This window comes from Malus domestica, chromosome 07, assembly GCF_042453785.1.
Source record: "Malus domestica chromosome 07, GDT2T_hap1".
Classification (NCBI taxonomy): Eukaryota; Viridiplantae; Streptophyta; class Magnoliopsida; order Rosales; family Rosaceae; genus Malus; species Malus domestica.
In genome coordinates this window covers 14,945,989-14,964,877 of record NC_091667.1, presented here as the reverse complement: position 1 = coordinate 14,964,877, position 18,889 = coordinate 14,945,989, and the positions used below count along the sequence as shown (strand labels likewise).

General features: G+C 36.9%; 2 protein-coding genes across 2 annotated transcripts; both read left to right on the top strand.

Moving 5' to 3' along the window:
• The first annotated feature begins 5,009 nt into the window (after positions 1 to 5,009).
• Positions 5,010 to 5,933, top strand: LOC103428143 (uncharacterized). The gene has a single exon (XM_008366242.3). It carries the CDS (start codon positions 5,010 to 5,012, stop codon positions 5,931 to 5,933), a length of 924 nt encoding a protein of 307 aa, XP_008364464.3.
• A 4,572-nt stretch (positions 5,934 to 10,505) lies between these two features.
• LOC103428142 (uncharacterized) lies at positions 10,506 to 16,833 on the top strand. The gene is made up of 10 exons (XM_029105649.2): positions 10,506 to 10,936; positions 11,144 to 11,249; positions 11,516 to 11,576; positions 11,685 to 11,986; positions 13,180 to 13,319; positions 13,916 to 13,990; positions 14,564 to 14,654; positions 15,335 to 15,535; positions 15,980 to 16,024; positions 16,492 to 16,833. The coding sequence occupies exons 1-10, from the start codon at positions 10,745 to 10,747 to the stop codon at positions 16,575 to 16,577; spliced, it is 1,299 nt and encodes a 432-aa protein (XP_028961482.2). The 5' UTR covers positions 10,506 to 10,744; the 3' UTR covers positions 16,578 to 16,833.
• The last annotated feature ends 2,056 nt before the right edge of the window (positions 16,834 to 18,889 follow it).

The following is an 18,889-nucleotide window of genomic DNA, read 5'->3' as shown; positions in this document are numbered from 1 at the left end:
ACACAGCTGAAGCCGAGGTTTCGCCCCTCCCCTCACCGAAAAACCCAACCTCTCCATGTCTGTTTTGGCTCCGATGAGCTGGTTCTGCTGCGTGCAGCAACAAACTGGGTTCTTTTTTTTCTTTTTAAATCCAGGCCAAAACGACGTCATCTTGGTCCTGGTAAAAAAAAATTAAAAAAATTTAAAGTCAGGCCCTTCCATGTCTCATATCTGTTTCAATGTTTGAAAAAAACAAAAACAAATTTATATGTATTGGGGGGAACGCATGGTATGTCCCCGGTTCCTTCACTCAGTTAGCTCGCGTGTTGTGCTTTACCATTCCAAATTTCTCCCTTCACCAATCAGAGATAGAGAGAGAGCAAAGCTGCTCCCAAAATCCCAGCAGCCTAAGCCTGCAGCCAACGCCCAACCCCAACGGAACGGAAAATAATTCCCTATTGGCTGATTTCTGTTGGTTTTTTGCTACCAACACCAGCCACTCCAACCGCTGAGCCGACTTCTAGCCTTCAATTTCAAAGGTAAATTTTTTAATTCTTAAATTTGTAATCTCTAACCCTAATTAATTATTTAATACAAATTTTGTTTAATTAGTATAGAATCATATGGTAATGCATAATATGGTTATTGGTTATTGATTATTGATATGATTCTATGATTATTGATTGATATGAAATTATGACATTATTTTTTAAGGTGAAAATTAAAATTTGAATTTTTGATTAGTTGTATTCATATGATTAGTTGAATGAATTTTTTATTTATTGAATAATTTATATGCTTATTGGTATTGATTAATTGAATTGTGTTGGAAATGTGCCCTAAAACCAATCATATGATGATACTTTACGGACATTTCACATGTTAAACTAATCTAGTTTAATATCAAGGGCAAATATTATTGTTTGAGTCGTCTCATATAAATGTTATATGCTTAAACGATAAGTCCAAGGAATATGTGATTGGGAGAATGCAATCTAAAGAAGTTGGATTCATGAGACCATTCTTTCGTAGACACATCCTAAACGTTCCTGATCATAGGATTGCCAATTGGGCATTGACAGTCCGTTAAGATCAGTACGTACTGTGTCTTCTCTCAGGGAGAGTGACTAGTCTCGAGTCATTGGTGTGTGTGACATCAAGACAAGTACGTAGGTGCTCAATAGAGAATGTGAAGGAAAAATTTTGTCCTAGCTAAGAACAAGTATGAACATTTGAATACACATGCAAGCTATTAACACTTTAAAGTAGGCATGCATCCAAAAACAATTCATAAAACCCATGACTTTCAAAGCCTAGTATATGGTGAACCAAAATAAACTCTTTAACAACATTAAAGAGAAGTAAAGATTTAGTGATTCTTTACCCTTGAAGCTCATCCTTGATTACGCAAGGGATTCACCCAAGTGGAGGGCCTTCAAGTCACCTCCAAGCTCCTTGAATCCTCCTTGTGTTTTCCTCCCTTTAGTGCTCCTTTGATGATTTGAGGAAAAATGATTTGTTCTCCAAAACACCAAAAGCTTGATGTCTCTAAGTCTCTTCACCAAGGTTGTATCTTGTGAAGATGATATGGATGACTAAGGAAAGAAGAGATTGCTAGATGTCCCTCCCCTTAGTGGCCGGCCTCCTTAGAAGAAAATGGAGAAAATATTTCACCCAATTTCAACAAGAAGAACCCTAATTAGAAAATAGCTATAAAGTTGTATTTATAACCTTTTCTTTGGTGAGTGGCAAACTTGTAATTAAGCAAACTTTGCCCATCCACCCTAATGGCCGGCCATCCTTTGTTATTGGGCTAATTTGCCCATTTTGTTTTAGTTGTCATACAACTTAAACATAATGGGCCTTGTGGACCAAAACGTTTTTGGGCCCCGAAACCCAAAACCAACATATAAGCCCAATACGAACCTTTCGTATAATTAATTAACTAATTAATTAATCTTGACCATTCTTCAATTAAACCATTTAATTGCTTATCCATCTCATTTAATTTCTTCACATACATCCTTACTCGGTGTACGATCCATTAGGTTCTATTTAGCGAGGCAGTGGGTGATGTTACTCTTAACGATCGATTGTGAATTGAAACCACATTTCAATTCTCCCTTTTTGTTGATTAGTGTTTGCTAACCATTAGGGCTTCCACAAACCATGAGTGACGCCTAGCAGCATATCATGATTACCCAAGCTAAGTAGAATTGGTTGGAGAACCTATCCAGTTACAACTACAATGCAATACGATCCTTCTCTAATACAATACTCTTAATCACATTGTTTAAGTGATAGTTTGTTTCATGTCTACTATCCAATGTGATACTTTCCTATATGATTCCCTTGAATATGATTTGGAACAAACTTCCTAAGTCATATTCATTTGCTTTGGCCAAAGACTTTAGAATCATATCTTAGAGTATTCTCCCTCCACCATGGAAGGTTAGAGATCCCTTGTTGTGCATTCATATGCCTACATGACTAGATAGCTTGACCCCAACAATGCCGTGGACACTCCAAAGGAATGCCGTTGACAGGATCAAAGATCAAGGACCTAATCATTAGACATCGATGATGCCTCAGGTCAAAGGACTACTTTGCATATTGCAACCTTAGAGTTCATACATGACATGTATGTTCGAACTCTCTTTTGATCGTCGTTCAGTGAACTCGAGTACTCTTTCGAGCACCTATGTGTTTGTCTTAGTGTCCAACACCAAATGACTTGAGACTAGTTATACTCACGATTGAGTCAACATAACACATACTAGCCTTAGCGGATTGTCAATGCCCAATTAGCAATCCTATGGCTAGGAACGTTTTAGGAATGAACATAAGAGAAAGGTCTCGATAATCTAACTCATTAGATCACTTATCTCTTAGAACAAATACATTCCTTGGATTCCCTTATTGTTTAAACACATGATACAATAAATAGTGATTAACAATAAGATTTGCCCTTCATTAAACATATAAAAGTTTAATACAATAAGTATTCCAAAAAGCTATTACATCAAATGAGTGGCTTTGTGGGCATACTTCCAACAGAATGAGTTCACTGAACACGATCAACGAAGAGTTCTCATATTCATGTCACATGAGAACTCATGGTTGGGATAATGCAAAGTAGTCCTTTGACCTGAGGCATCACAGTTGTCTTGTGGTTAAGTCCTTAATCTTTGATTATGTCAAAGTCACCCCATCAGGGTGTCCACGGCATTGTTGGGGTTAAGCCACTTAGTCATGGAGGCAAGTGAATGTGCAACAAGGGATCTCTAACCTTCAAACCGTTTGAGGGAGAATACTCTATGATATGATTAAGAATCTTTGGCCAAAGTATGAATGAGATTTAGGAAAGCATTCCAAATCACATTCAAGGTAATCATATAAGCACACGAATCACATTGGATAGTAGACATGAATAAATAAACTATCAAACCAAACAATGTGGTCAAGAGTATTGTATTAGAGAAAGACCGTATTGCATTTGTAATCCTAAACTGAATAGGTTCTCCACCTCTTTTGATTAGCTTGGGTAACCATGATATGCTGCTAGGTGTCACTCATGGTTTGTGGAAGCCCTAAACGTGTGTAATCACTAAAGGGAGAATTGAAAGTAAGTTTCAATTCACAATCGATGTGAAATGGTTTTAATCGCCCACTGCCTCGCTAAAAGGAACCTAATGGATCGTACACCGTGTAAGGTGAAGATTGAAGAAACAATGGAGATGAGTAAGAATAATTAAATGGTTTAATTGTTTATGGCAAGGATTAATTAATATGTTAATTAATCAAACGAATAAGTTCGTTAAAGACCTCGGGATAGTTTTTGGACCTTAAGGCCCAATGGGCTTCGAACGTCAAGCCCATTGACTTAAGTTGTATGACAACTTAATGTCTAAATATTCACAAAGGCCCAAACAACCCAAATACACCCTAAGGCCGGCCATATTGTTAAGGGTAGTGAACTTGGACTTATTTACAAGTTTGCCACTCAAATGAATAAAGGTATAAATATGACTTTATAGCCAAAATTCATTTAGGGTTTGTTTTGGAGAAAATTGGAGAGAACATGTCTCTCCATTTCTCTCTAAAGAGGCCGGCCCCTTGGAAGGTGCATCTAGCAATCCCACTACTCCAAGGTCACTCATTTCTTCTCCAATCTAACCTTGGTGAAGAGACTTAAAGGTTCTCAATTTTGGGAACTTGGAGAAACCTTTTCATCCATCCAAATCCATAGATTTAAGATGCAAGGAATGAAGGCCCTCTCTTTGGGTGATTAGCCTTTGCTTATGAAAAGAGGAATCTACAAAGGTATAAATCTCAACTCACTTTGTTTTGAGTTGATTAATGGTTCACCAATCTACTAGGCTTTGAATTTCTTGGTTAATGTTTTGTTTTTAAGTGCATGCTAGCATGATTCCGCCTTTAATTGTTAATTGCATGCTTATAGATGTTGCTTAAATGAACATGTTTTCACAAAATCTTCCTTCAAATTGTTGGTTGGGTTATTATGAATATTAGTATAGTCTACTCTAGGATTAAGAGTCTAAGAATTTTTTTTCTTTCCATTTTACAGTTACGTAATGGAACGATATTATAAGAAACAATGCTTAAATCCTCCTTCAAACATTTCGTGTAGTCATTCTCCTTCAAATATTCCAAGTAGTCCTCCTCTTCCTCTTTCAAATATTCTAAGAAGTCATCCTTCGAATATTCCAAGTAGTTCACAACAAAGTGAGCCCACTGAGTTGGATGAAATATTGGCTAATCTTCATGCAGACCCTGGATATAGACATTGAATGCTTGATTATCCACCTAATTATTGTGAAGCAATTCGTAGACACTATCTCCAAAATGATCCTTGTCAACCTAGAGACCACATTATGCCAAGAAAAGTTATCAACAAAAGATGTTTTATCACCGGTTGGTTTGATAGGTTTAAGTGGTTGGAGTATAGTATATCAAAAGATGCTGCATTTTGTTGTTATTGCTATCTTTTCAAATGTGATTTCGATCAAATGGGTGGCACTAGAAGTGATGTCTTCACTGAGAAAGGGTTTACAAATTGGAGGAAAGGACCCAAAAATCTTCGAGCCCATGAGGGAGGTATTGGAAGTCTTCATAATAAAGTTGTACGACAAGCTAGAGATTTGATGACACAAAAACAACACATTGAAACATTTGTGATTAAGCAAACCAATGAAGCTCGCAATAATTATCATACTTTCTTGAGTGCCTCACTTGAGTGCACAAGATGGTTGTTGGGACAAGGTTTGCCTTTTCGTGGTCATGAAGAATCGTTGAAATCAAGCAATAGAGGTAATTATTTGGAGCTTAACCAATTTCTTTCCAAGCATAATAAGCAAGTTAGGAAGTTTGTGTTTGAGAATGCTCCCAAGAATCTTAAGTATACTTCTTCCGATATTCAAAAAGATCTTGTCCGTGCTTGTGCCATTGAAACTATAAATGCAATCCCTAAAGATATGGAAGGTGAATTTTTTTCTGTTTTGGTTGATGGATCACGTGATTCTTCAACTAAACAGCAAATAGCGGTGGTATTGCGTTATGTGAACAAAAAAGGAGAAGCAATTGAAACGTTTTTGGGTGTGCAACATGTCTCCTCTACAACTAGTAGCTCGCTTGAAGAGGCTATTGAGAGATTCTTTGCTACAACACATTTGAGTATGTCCAAGTTACGAGGACAGGGCTATGATAAAGCTAGTAATATGAAACATGAGCTAAATGGCCTTAAAACAAAGATTTTGAACAAGTATCCTCAAGCATTTTATGTTCATTGTTTTGCACACCAACTTCAACTAGCTCTTGTAGCTGTTACAAAGGGAATTGAGGGTGTCACCATTTTCTTCAACAATGCTAGTATTTTGGTCAATACTATTGGATCATCATGTAAGCGTCGTGATGCATTTAGAGAGAAACAATAAGAACAAATTAAGAAAGCTCTTGATATTGGTGATCTTGGAATGGGTAGAGGGTTAAATCAAGAGAGTAGTCTCATGCGTCCTTGTGATACACGTTGAAAATCACATTATGTTACTATAGTTAGTATTATTGTCATGTTTAAAGCCGTGGTGGATGTGCTTGAATGGATTAAAGATGATACAAATCAAGACAATTTCGGTGAAACAAGTCAGTTATTCCATAACATACACACTTTTGATTTTGTGTTACACCTTTTTTTTATGAGACTCATATTGGGAGTTACAAATGAGTTATCACAAGCATTGCAAAAGAAAAATCAAGATATTGTGAATGCAATGGCATTAGTGGAAGTATGCAAGTAAATACTACAATCCTTGAGAGATGATGACTTCGGGGACTTGCTTGATGATGTACAAAAGTTTTGTCAAGAGCATGATATTGTCGTTCCTAACATGGAGGATTTGCATTTTGTACCCAGAAAATCAAGGCGTAAAGCTCCAAGACTCACAAACTTCCATTATTATTGTGTGGACCTCTATTTTTAAGTCCTTGATACACAATTAAAGGAATTGAATGATCGCTTCAATGAGGTAAATACCGAGTTGCTTCTTTGTATGGCATGTTTGAGTCCGGTGAATAATTTTGCATCTTTTGACAAAGCAAAAATTGTTAACTTTATCCTCAAAATTTTGATCGTGTGGACCTCATGAATCTTCCAATTCAACTTGACAATTACATTCATGATATAAAGATGCATAATGAGTTTTCATCATTGAGAGGAATTGGTGATCTTGCAAAGGAGTTGGTGAAGACCGGGAGGTGTGCAAGCATATTAGTGTATAAGCTTCTTACATTGGCTTTGGTGTTACCAGTTGCAACCGCTTTGGTGGAGAGGGCTTTTTCCGCTATGAAGAGTGTGAAAACACCATTGCGTAACAAAATGGGAGATCAATGGTTAAGTGATAGCATGCTTGTCTACATTGAGAGAGATGTATTTGCTTTAATTGATAACGAGCCTATTATGCAACATTTTCATGATATGAAATCATTGACAACAATTGTAATTTGTTTATATTGATAAATTATGGAAGACATTACTATATAAAATGATTGTTGCTATTATTTTGAACCTTTCACTCTTTTAACTTCGCCCCCCCCCCCCCTCCGTCAATTTCTGGCTTTGCCACTGCCTACTTAAACCCCCAACATAGAGCGTATATCAAACATGCAATCCATCTGTGGTATTCAGATCAAATCTAGACATGCATGACTCATCTTGGGCTTCAAAAACGCAATTTAAGCCCAAAACGTCACTATTCCAACCCCGTGCATCACTCCTTTATTTTATCGCCAGAAAATAACTGCTTGGTGGAAAAATCTGATATTTTGATACGATTAAGCTAACTCACTTACGAATGTCCTCCAATTTTAATCACTCCAAAATTCGTCCGTTTAGTCATGTTTTGCTCCAGAGGAAGTCGGATGTCCTATATTGAAAATATAAATCAAAGTATCAAAATTCTATCAAAATAATTACCAAAACATACTAAAAATAGGGTAAAATATATAATATGAAATTGACTCATCAATGACCACAGTTCAAGCTTCCAAAATTTCTGGGAAAATTTCCCCCGAGATGTCTCGCACCTAAACACTACCAAATCATATTTTGAAGGTTAAAGGCCTTATCAGGAGTTCAAATACAATAAGATTTGAGGTTGAGGGCTCCCAAGGCTTACCCTTGGTTGGAAAATCGAAAACTCGCCAGAGTTGGGTTCATTAGATAGTGATGCGATGTTGCATCTCCATGCCAGCTGAGGTAGAGAGAGACGAGATAGGGAGAGGTGATGAAAGAAAGGGGGAATGTCATAACTATCGGCGATGGTGATTTTGTGATAAAGGGTTTCACCGGAGTGGGCGAGTGGTTGCGTTTTGATGGTCTCTGGAAGATAAAGAATGAGGGAGAAAGGAGGAGAGAGCTAAGAGGGTTAGAGGGAAAGAAGGATGAGTTGGCAATCTGTGAGTGGTGATGTGAGGTGAGGGGAGATTTGAAAAAAAAAAAAATGAAAGTTAGTCCTGAGAGAAGGAAACACGGGAGTGAGGGAAACATGAGAGTAAGAGCAACTAGTGGGTTATGGGTCCCACTCAGCTGACACTCCGATCCCATAAAAAACAAAACAGAAAGAAAATCTCCCGTAAGCTTAAATTTACCAAATTGCCTTTCAGTTCGTAGTTTCATAAAATTTTCGTCGTAACCCCGAATTCGATTCCACTTGCACCCACGTGTTTATAGTGATAAGCACTATGAGGATATGCTAAAAGAATATTTCATACGTCTCGCAATACACTGGTCAACAAAAGTCGATAGCCTCACCTCTAAGGGCATTTTTGTCAATTCACTCTTTTAAAATTAATAAAATCGTAAAATTAGGGACAAATATAAAGTTCCATGGATTTTAAAATAGGGGTATGAAGCAGACAATGAAGATATCCATAGAGTCAGATCAATCAAATGGTGGGATAAATTCAACCAACAAATAATCATTGAACAAGTTCTTAGTGAATTCCCATTGAACCATAGCCAGTTATGCCAATCATCGAAACATAGTTATTATCAGACATCTTCATCCTTCTCACTCAAAGGAAAGTCAAAGTCTTCCAAGTCATCAAAATCAAAGCACAAAGTTGCAGAAATTGAAGACCTTGGACAAAAACTCCTAAAGACAAAGAAGATGAAACTTCCTTCGAATCTTCAGATGCATCATCACAGTAATCAGTAAAGATAATCAGTCATAGCACCAGGTGGGCTGACTACTAAGATTCTCAAGACCCATTTGTATAAAGCCATGTAAAACATCAAGTTAAGCCATGTGAACTTAATTAGTCACAATGTCAATCACCATGTGAAAATTCAGTCATCATTTCAAGATTCCATGTGAACTTCAAACATTATTCACATGGAAAAGCAAGGATCCAATCAGTCAGCAAGAATCACTCAGTATGTTCTACAGTAAAAGCAACAATTATTCCGACAAGTATTCATCAATAGTAAAACCAAATCTTCTTCCATCCCGTGCTTCATCAGTAAAGAACTCAATCATTCAAGTCTCATTTACCAAGTCTATAAGAGGAAGACTTTGAAGACAAAAAAGACAAGTTAATTTCCATCTATTTTCTCTAATTCAAACTTTCTTTGACTTCACACTGTATTCAAAGAAATCAAATATTGTAAACACTTTTTCATTTTTAGAAGAAGGATGCCTACGAGCATTATCATCTAGTTCTCCCAGTAAATTTTATCAGTCAATTGTAAGTCATTAGGTAAGTTTTGCAATAAAAATTATTTTCAGATAATATCTTCATCATTATTTTAAATTCATTATCTTCATTATGAATATTTTCATAACCACTGATTTCAATTGGCATAGATGAAGACTTCTACTCTTTCTTTTTATTCATTTATCACAATTGCTTCTATGGTTTGTTCAAACGGAGTAAATTAGATAATTTGTTGGGTTCTAGACTTACTGGGTTTTCACTCTCTCTCCGATCCTCCTGGTCCACTCATGCCACATCCTCGGGACTTATTGTTTGGATATAGTCTATTTTCGTTTAGTTCAAGATTAGAAACTCAGATAATTAAGAAACCAATGAACAGATAAAATATTGAATTACTGCAAAGACCAAAGAATTGGGTGGAATGAATTAACTATAAATGACTTATTCAATTACCAATCACTTGGCTCTGATACCAAATTACCCAGATAACTAGGGTTGAACAAACATGGAACCAAATGTGATAAATGAATAAATTATGTTTCTTAGTTCAACACTGTACCAAACGTTTTACTAATACAGTTCAATTTAGTCTATTTTAAGTTAGTTCATGTTAGTCCCTAAAGCTAGTACAATTAAAGATAGTCTGGTGCACAAATGTAAGTGAGGAACTTAGTTTTTTTTAACAAACGATATTATCATCACTAAGGAAAAGAAGATGAATTTAACCTCAAAATGAGCTTGTAATAACGAGAATCGAACCTAAACCTCCCACCTCCCACCTCCCACTTACAAATAAAAAAGGATGCTATTATCCTTGAAAAGGTAATGGGAAATTTGGAAAAATAACCAAATTTTAGATCTCATATAGAATTATAACCACCATTTTAATTTTATGATAATTATAACCAAAACTTGATGTAAAACTATTAATATACCCTTAATACTAGGGTTTCTCATAACAACCACAACACAACCTTTAAACTACCTTAAAATGTTGAGGATTACTGCAAATTGAGGCCACTGAATTAACTTTCTTTTTAATTAGCAAGACAACCTGTGAAAATGTTCTTCAGAATGTACTAATTTCATAGCTAATTATTATTTTTGTAATTAGGTACTTCAATTTAGTGTTTCACTAACTAAATTGCATACATTCCAATATATTTTTCCAGTGGATGAAGAAAGAATACGAAATTGCATATGCAAAGTGAATAGTGAAAACAAAAAAGTGATGAAGATTAATTTCTCATTTTAGGATAGTTTAAAGGTTTGTTTTGGTTGTTGTGAGAAACTCTAATATTAAGGGTTTTACATCAAGTTTTGATTATAAATATCATAAAATTAATATGGTGGCTATAATTCTGGGTCTAAAATTTGATTATTTTTCCAAATTTCCCTTAAGGTAATTCAGACACCAATACGTGATTGTGTCAATCAATTGACACCTCCTCCCCTTTTTCCATTCCCCCGGACGCATTCCGATCATCGTCACCGTATCCAAACCCTCACCTCCCCAATCCCTTTCCGGTTACCGATGGATCCGGTTCTTCCAGTTGCGGTGCTCTCGATTCTCGTCGGCGCTGTCATCGCCCTCGCTTTCTTCACAAGCTACTTCCGGAAACGGAGCTCCGAAATCCAGTCTATTTCGAAGCCGGAGCTCCAGTCGGACCCGAAAAAGCACCAATCAAAGCCTCACCAGACTAAGAAGTCTCACGCCTCTGACAAGGTAACACCGAAACGAGTCTTTTCCTTCTGGAAGTGTCTCTGTTGAATTTTCTGTTTGGATGCCGAGAAAATGTGTGATTTTCTTTTTAATTGAGTTGCATGTTACTCATTCGACCTCATTACACAGGGAATGATTGAATTTGCAATGCTTTAGGTTCAGAGTTAATGAATTTGATTTTGGTATGATCTGTTGGATGACGGAATGTAGGATCAACACAAGAAACATCATCCGTTGGATGTGAATACTTTGAAAGGCCATGGAGATGCGGTCAATGGCCTATGCTTCTCCTCTGACGGGCGGAGTTTGGCAACAGGTAAGCAATCATTTCACTTTTATTCCGAGCTTAGTGCGTCAGTTATTTTTCGTTTTCTTTTTGAGGAGCAATTAGAAATGATTATTAGGTTAAAATCCGGACTTCAATATTCGTTACTTGGTTGGCATTTGTTCGATGAGTTATAATTGTGTCTGATCTGTTTTTTTGGATGATTTAGATCGTGTATAATGTGGCCGGTGATTTTGATTTTGACTTGTCTGATGTTTATATTTCAATTGCTCATGATTTCTTACTCTTTCAATCAGCTTGTGCGGATGGAGTGCTTAGGGTATTCAAGCTGGATGATGCTTCGAGTAAAAGTTTCAAGTATGAATTTCAACTACCCTTGATGCATTACCACTTACCAGAGAAGTTTCGATTATGCTCATGAGTTAAGTTGCTTTGCATTTCTCAAATTCTGTAACTTTTCAACAGGTTTCTGAGAGTTAGTTTGCCTCCTGGAGCTGGTCAGCCTGTAGCAGTTTCATTTTCGGATGATGGATTATCAATAGTTGTGGCTTCTCAAAGTCTGACCGGATCTTCTTTGTACATGTACGGTGGGGTGGAAAAACCCAAACCTTCTGAGGAAGCTAAGCAGCAACCCAAGCTTTCTCTGCCTGAAGTCAAGTGGGACCATCACAAAGTTCACGATAAATTAGGTATTCTCACCCTATCTGGGACCACAGCGAGTTATGGCACTGCTGATGGGAGTACAATTGTTGCTTCATGCTCAGAAGGTATCTTATTATTGCCTTATCCTGCATAAGAATTTGTGTGCATGTTTACATTCAACATTTTCTAACTTCATAATACGTAGTGACATTTAAAATGTTTTGGGCTTGTAAGGTTCTATACACTAGATGGTCACATTTAATAGTGCTTGTAGGATTCTTGTCAGAATTATTTAGAAAGTGTTGAACTCTTGCAATGCATGAAAAGGGTTGCTTAGAAATTTGATAAGCACTTGAGAGAAATGAATATGGTGAAGACTGTAGAATGTAGAGTGAGAAGAAAGGGGTGGGAAAATTAACGATTAAACGGAGTAAGATGAACTCAGGTCAATTTTGTTTGGTTTCTACTTTCTAGTCTTTAAAGGGGTGTAATCAGGTGTAGCATTTAAGCCAGTAAGATCTATCTGGCTTTCAGGTTCAAAATTTTGAATCTCGACAAACTTGACCCAAATATAATGTATTTAGAATTACCATACCACACGTCAGAATGCCATTGGTTGTTCTATTTCTTTACCGTACACTCCCCCACCCTGAATCAGTGTATCAACCTTAAATTCCCTAAAGGTCTTTTACTTTATTTTATTTATTTTTATTTATTTATTTTTGTTTTCTAGAGGTCGCACTTGGTGCGATGGCAACTGCCTTCGTCCATGAGCGGTAGGTCTCGGGTTCGAGACTTGGGGCAGCCTCTCCATAAATGGGGGTAAGGCTAGCCGACATTCACCTCTCCCAGACCCTGCGTAAAGCTGGAGCCTTGTGCACTGGGTACGACCTATTTATTTTTGTTTTCTATATCTGTGACATCTTCTCTTCCCTCCCGCACAAGTCACAACCTCCTTCTCCTCTCTGCAGCCATTCCCTTGTAATCTCCACGTTCAGGATGCTTCCTCCTGTATGTATGCAGTATGCACATACCTTGATTAATCAAATAAGGTTTTGATCACCAATAAATGAAGTTCTTTAGCTTTCAATGTCCCATCCAACTTTCCAACTCAATCTTGATAGTGTATTTTCCTTCTGTTTATTTTATTTTTTGCCCAATATCCCATGCCTCAATCATCTAATCTTCATGCTAGAATTTCACATTGCCAGTAGATCGTCAAGATTATGATCTCAATATGAATACTAGTTCTTTTTCCAGAGTTTCCCCTGATTGAGTGTGCATACTTTGTGGTTCTAATTTGTTATGTTACCTGTAGGAACTGACATCAAACTTTGGCATGGTAAAACCGGCAAGATTTTGGGGCATGTTGACACAAATCAGTTGAAAAACACCATGGCTGCTATATCACCAAATGGGCGTTTCCTTGCTGCGGCAGCATTTACTGCAGATGTGAAGGTAAATTATCTGTAAGTTCTTCAGTGGCCCAGGGATGTGAAAAATCCCAGCAACATGGGGTGTTTAAAGAAGTTGCAAATACTTAGGAGTTCGTAGTTTTAAGAGTTCTACTTAAGTTTCATATTAAGGATTGTGACATCATGTTCAATTATGGTTTACAGATCCAGTTCTTCATTCAAGTTGATCCCTCATTCGAAAAGTATAAATAAAACATTTACGTTGACCACAATGGGATATAAATGCTAAGTGCAACACTTCTTGCATGTAGTCATATGTGTTGAGCATGTGCAAGGGAGTGATTTCAAAAGGTTCTGCAACATTATAGAAGTCCATGTATTAGTTTGATGTGGCCAATTATCCGCATCATATTTGGGTTAACCAAATAAGTAACATGCAAATTTGAAGTCCATTAGCATTTTCAATAGTAACTCAGTTCTTTCTTTAAATTGCATACTCAGTTTTTATACCTGTTCTGGACCTTTTAACTTTCAAAATACCATAATCAACTCCGTTGTTTAATTTGCATGTTAGAGGAACTAGGTGCTTTATGGCCTATAATATAGTTGTTCTGTTAACATCCCAGATTTCCTTGGCAGGTGTGGGAGATCGTCTATTCAAAGGATGGTTCAGTGAAGGAGGTCACAAAAGCTATGCAACTTAAAGGCCATAAGGTTACTCATATGTTTTTATACTTGTATGTTTTTATGTACAATGATGTTACATAATATGATTTCATGCGTGTCTTAACGAAGCCTCTCTATCAGCTTTCCGTTAATTTTTTGAAAATTAAATGAGATCAAGTTCGAGGATTAGCGTTGGCCAGAAAAAGAAAAAAGAATAAGTGCTTATTAGGGTTTATTGTCTATACTATAGTATATTATTATATGTTTTCTTTTGAAGATTACAATTATGATGCAAATTGTGGTCTAGGATAAATGCTAGAGTTATGCAAGAAAGCTACTTTTGGAGTCATTAAAGCCCAGAAGGTTACTTATATGTTTTCTTTTGTCTATGCACTCCAAATATAGCTTCCTGCAGTCCTTGCATCCACACATAAGGTGTGCAAGAATGCTATTTTTGGATTGCAAATAACAAATTCCTACTTTTTCAATCAATGACATCATTTGAATTCTTTTTAGCTGTAAAATTGTAACTTTGTTTTTGGTTCTTTCTTATCATCAATTCTTTTTGCTCATGCTTGAATTGTATATGCTATATCTCAGTTACATCTGGTTGTTTTTCAGAGTGCAGTAACTTGGTTATGCTTTACTCCTAACTCAGAACAAATGATCACAACGTCCAAAGATGGTTCAATAAGAATTTGGAATATCAATGGTATGTTTGACTTAGATTCTGTTCTGTATATTATGCCTTCTTTGCATGTACAGCAGCATAATAGTCAAAACTCCCTCCAAGCATATACAAACACATGCACCTCTGTAATCTTAGTCCATTACATGGAGTATATATCAACTGTCATTACAAACATGGAGTATGCATCAACTGTCATAAAAACATGTATTACATGATTTACATCAAGACATGGCAAGTCAAAAGAAAAAGAAATATCGAGTCATTTTTTGGCCCTAGCTATTGTTCATACGCTCAAATCAAGAGAACACAATTTCATTAATCATGTTTCCCAAATATGGTCATTTAGTTTGTATTATAAAGATTGTGGAAAATTTATTTCTTCTCATCAATGGATGAACCATGCTTTCATTAGGGTCATAATTCCCTTCCTTGTTTGTTTCTGTTATAGCGGTTAAAGAATCTGATAACTACCAGTCTACCATGTATGTGAAACTGTGTGCATGTTGTATAAAACAGTATATCCTATGCATTGGGTGTCAGTTGTCTCTTATGGTTTTAGGATAGAAATAATTTTCTGTTAAATGGAATTATTCATCTGCATGGGTTGTACAAAAATGTCCGGATGCGGTTCTTTGTGTCTGATAACTTGTGTTGGTACTTTTAATTTGGCATACTGACTCTCGTTGTCTGTTCTCTCAAAGTTCGCTTTCATATGGATGAGGATCCAAAAACTCTGAAGGTGTTTCCAATTCCACTTGATTTGGGTGGTGCTGCTGCCCACTATGATCGTCTTAGTTTATCTCCGGATGGAAAAATATTGGCAGCAACCCATGGTTCGACACTACAATGGTTATGCATTGAAACTGGAAAGGTTTTGGACACAGCTGATAAAGCACATGAAGGTACGCTTGAGTTTATCTGAAGTTTTTTTTTTCTTCATTTTATCCTTTCCATGTACCTTGTTGGTTCTCCAATATCTAATTACTTTTCAGAAAGAAATTTAGCATCTTTTTCTATAGCCAAATATATGATGTTTTTATGGCCATGCCAAAATTCTTGGTCAGTTGATAAAAAAGAACGAATTTATCGATTAGGTTAAAATGTTTGACGGAGCACCACATGTAAGAATTTGCTCTGCTCTTAACAAGTAATACGTGCTTGGTAAGCCAAATGTTTAATACATAACGAAGATTCAAGTCAACTGTACATGTTACTTAGGAACAGATGAGGCGGGAAATAATTTATTTCATCTTAACTTGCTAATCAAAGTTTGGTGGAGCTTTGGATTGTTATCCCAGAGATGGTTTCAAGTTGTGAATCTTCTCTAATTCTTCTTCTCCATGCAGGTGACATCACAGGCATTTCTTGGGCACCCAAGCCAATTCCATTTGGTAAACCACTAGTCTTGAATATCTTAAACTTGTGTTGCAATTAGTTTTTATATGTCATTACTGTTCCACCGTTGACAACATTGGCACAATAAGAGCATGATAAAGTGTGCCTGTGTAGAGAAGTCTGGCTAACCTGAATAACTTTTCCATTGCAAAAACCCTGGTGTTTCTAGTTCCATGTGAATATGTTTCGGCATAAAATCTGTTCCGTTACATCATGAGGGACAATTTAGTCTAATGGACAGTCCATTTGATGGTCTGACTTATTGAGAAGTATTTGGTGGAGAGATTGGTTACAAGACAATTGAATGTAATACAATTTCGCTATAATTAGCCCTCGAGTAAACTTAAATCAGGATCTATTATCCTCCAAATGCTGTATTCCATTTGTCGAGACTTGATTAATTATTTTATTGCTTTTAATTGTCGTTCTAATATATTAATGCGTATCATTTTTCCCTCCGTAGGTGATGAGAAAGTGCTGGTTTTGGCCACATCAAGTGTCGATAAGAAGGTAAAATTTTGGGCTGCTCCATCTGTTCCTGCATCGTAAAGGAATTTTGTAGGTCCACAACGGTCTCATGCATTGTCATGAATGAAATCCTGATATGAACTGTTTGCCAATGTCCACGGGAAATGTTTCATACGTTCTGGGCTAAGTAGTTTTAACAACTTCGTGATATGACAGTTGAAAGGCAGAGTGAAACTTGTTAGAGCATGTCTTGAGAAAGCAAATGTTTTGTTTCACCGGCATAGTCAGATTTCACTGAGATTTTGATGATTATATAATTTTAACGGATCTGGACTAACTTTTCGCTCTTCGTGTATAGAAAGTGCTTTTAAATTTGAGTTCAGATTTCTTTGCCCTCCCTCCCACCCTCGCTCGTAAACTTAAGTCGAAATTTAGAAGCTTGATGTTTAAATATTTAAAAGCTTTTGTTGTAAGCTTGGTAAGTTATAATTGCTCCATAGCAAAATGCCGCCAATAACAAGAAAAATTTCTCTCCTCCGTGAGAGACCTACCCTCTGTTTGAGGGCGATTCTCACCCTTTCGTGTGAGTGGTTCTCGTTCGTTTTCTGTTTGTTGTCGCCGATCCTGGTTGCGGCTGGGATCGGTGGGTGCTCTTCTGTTTTTGCTTTCGTCTCCCTCTCTTCTCCCTTCCGATGCTTCTTTCCCCTGCTTTCTGGTTCGCTTTTCCCTTTTCTCCTCCCACTGCTATCTCTCCTCCTCCTTCCTCTACTTTCCAATCTTTGGTCCAGTTTCGCCGTGAGTTGCGGCTTGTTGAGCCGGTGAGATCAGATCTGGTGCTTGCACTGGGTAGGGTGTTCCAAACACCCCCACCTTCTCTTTGTTGTCTGCCTTGGTTGGCAATGTTGCTCGTGGATTTCCACGCACTTCTTTATCTTTGCTGCAGGTTCTTGTTCACCTGTGGCTGTGTTTGGATTGAAGATTGGAATTGGTTGTTGGATTTGTTGAGGCGCGGCTCGGTTGGGAGTTGGGAGTTGGGATTTGGGCGGTGGTTGCAGCGGTGTTCTAGTTTTCTGTTTTCTTCGGATCCAACTTTTGGTTGGGCTTGTTTTGGTGTGTTTGGTTGGCCCCGTTTTGCTTTGTATATCTGTTTTGGGCCTTGGTTGTAAATTTCTGTTGTTGCAATAAATTTTTCACCATGTTTTGGCATGGTGTTCTTCCAAAAAAAAGAAAAACAATGCCGCCAATAACAATCGAAAGTTAAAAAAAAAGAAGAAAGAAACTTGCTCTTGGGTGTGATTCACAAAAAGTGGCTGCAATGTGCGTTAATTGTCAATGCGTCTTTGCTCCGGTCTTCGAGTCTGAGCTTCCGTCAATTGATTAGGGAGTGAGTAATACAATCCTAGAGTTGTTACTACGATCAGGGTTTAAAATTTCTTTGATACAGGCGATATGTTCATGAAAATTTCCAAAAATTCATAAAAAGATATTGAAATGGAGGGTGAAGTTTAGACTTCATCTTATATTGGAGAAACTCTTTAAATTTAGGCTAAAATCGACATATACTGTTGATATTTCTGACAAATCTATTAAATATCGAAGGAATTCATATATTTCGTCCAAACTAATATTTGACAATCTCTAAAGTTTCATTTTAAATTTTCATTAATTCTATTGAAGGCCACGAATATCTGACACACCCCGACCCCAATAACACAAGTTACGTGATCATGATGTGATGGTTGACACTAAATTGACCATATCACCCCATCAATGGTTTACGTCACAAGCCAACTTAATGACGAAGCTATTGTAAGATATTTATGATGTGCAAGAATTCGATCAAAAACTTTCACTAATAATAAATCCAAAGCTGCTACATAGTTCACTTATCAACCTCCCCACTTAGGGACAATTTATCTCGAGATTAACTCCCGTTATTACCACATCACATTAGAGCAACTGGAAGTTTCACACAACAGTAACACACATAAAAGTGTAGTGCTATACATAATCAAAAGTACGATCATGCAATTATTACAATAAAGATAAGACTATTATAAATGAACCATCACCCTAAATCCAAAGGATGAAAGCCTCACTGCCAAGCCTACTCATCACCACCGATGTTCTCCTTATTCTCGTTATGCCCAGAAGGGGTCGACAAAACAAAATGTGAGTAGACTAGTTTTATTACATTTAAAATCATTCAACATAACAACCCCTGTTTTGAAAATATATAATGAAAACTACATACATGGTAACTACAATAGTAGTAGTCAAGATCAACTCAATCTTGCTCGTCATATCAAAGAAAGTAAATCAATCACAACTAAAGTAATGTATAGCAAGTAGGTGAAGTGGCGGCTACCTAATCGATATCTAGCGTCTACTAG

Coding starts and splice junctions, on each gene's coding strand:
- LOC103428143 (XM_008366242.3), top strand. CDS start 5,010: ATGGGTGGCACTAGAAGTGATGTCTTCACTGAGAAAGGGTTTACAAAT.
- LOC103428142 (XM_029105649.2), top strand. CDS start 10,745: ATGGATCCGGTTCTTCCAGTTGCGGTGCTCTCGATTCTCGTCGGCGCT. Junction 10,937..11,143: donor AGTCTCACGCCTCTGACAAG/GTAACACCGAAA, acceptor GACGGAATGTAG/GATCAACACAAGAAACATCA. Junction 11,250..11,515: donor CGGGCGGAGTTTGGCAACAG/GTAAGCAATCAT, acceptor TCTTTCAATCAG/CTTGTGCGGATGGAGTGCTT.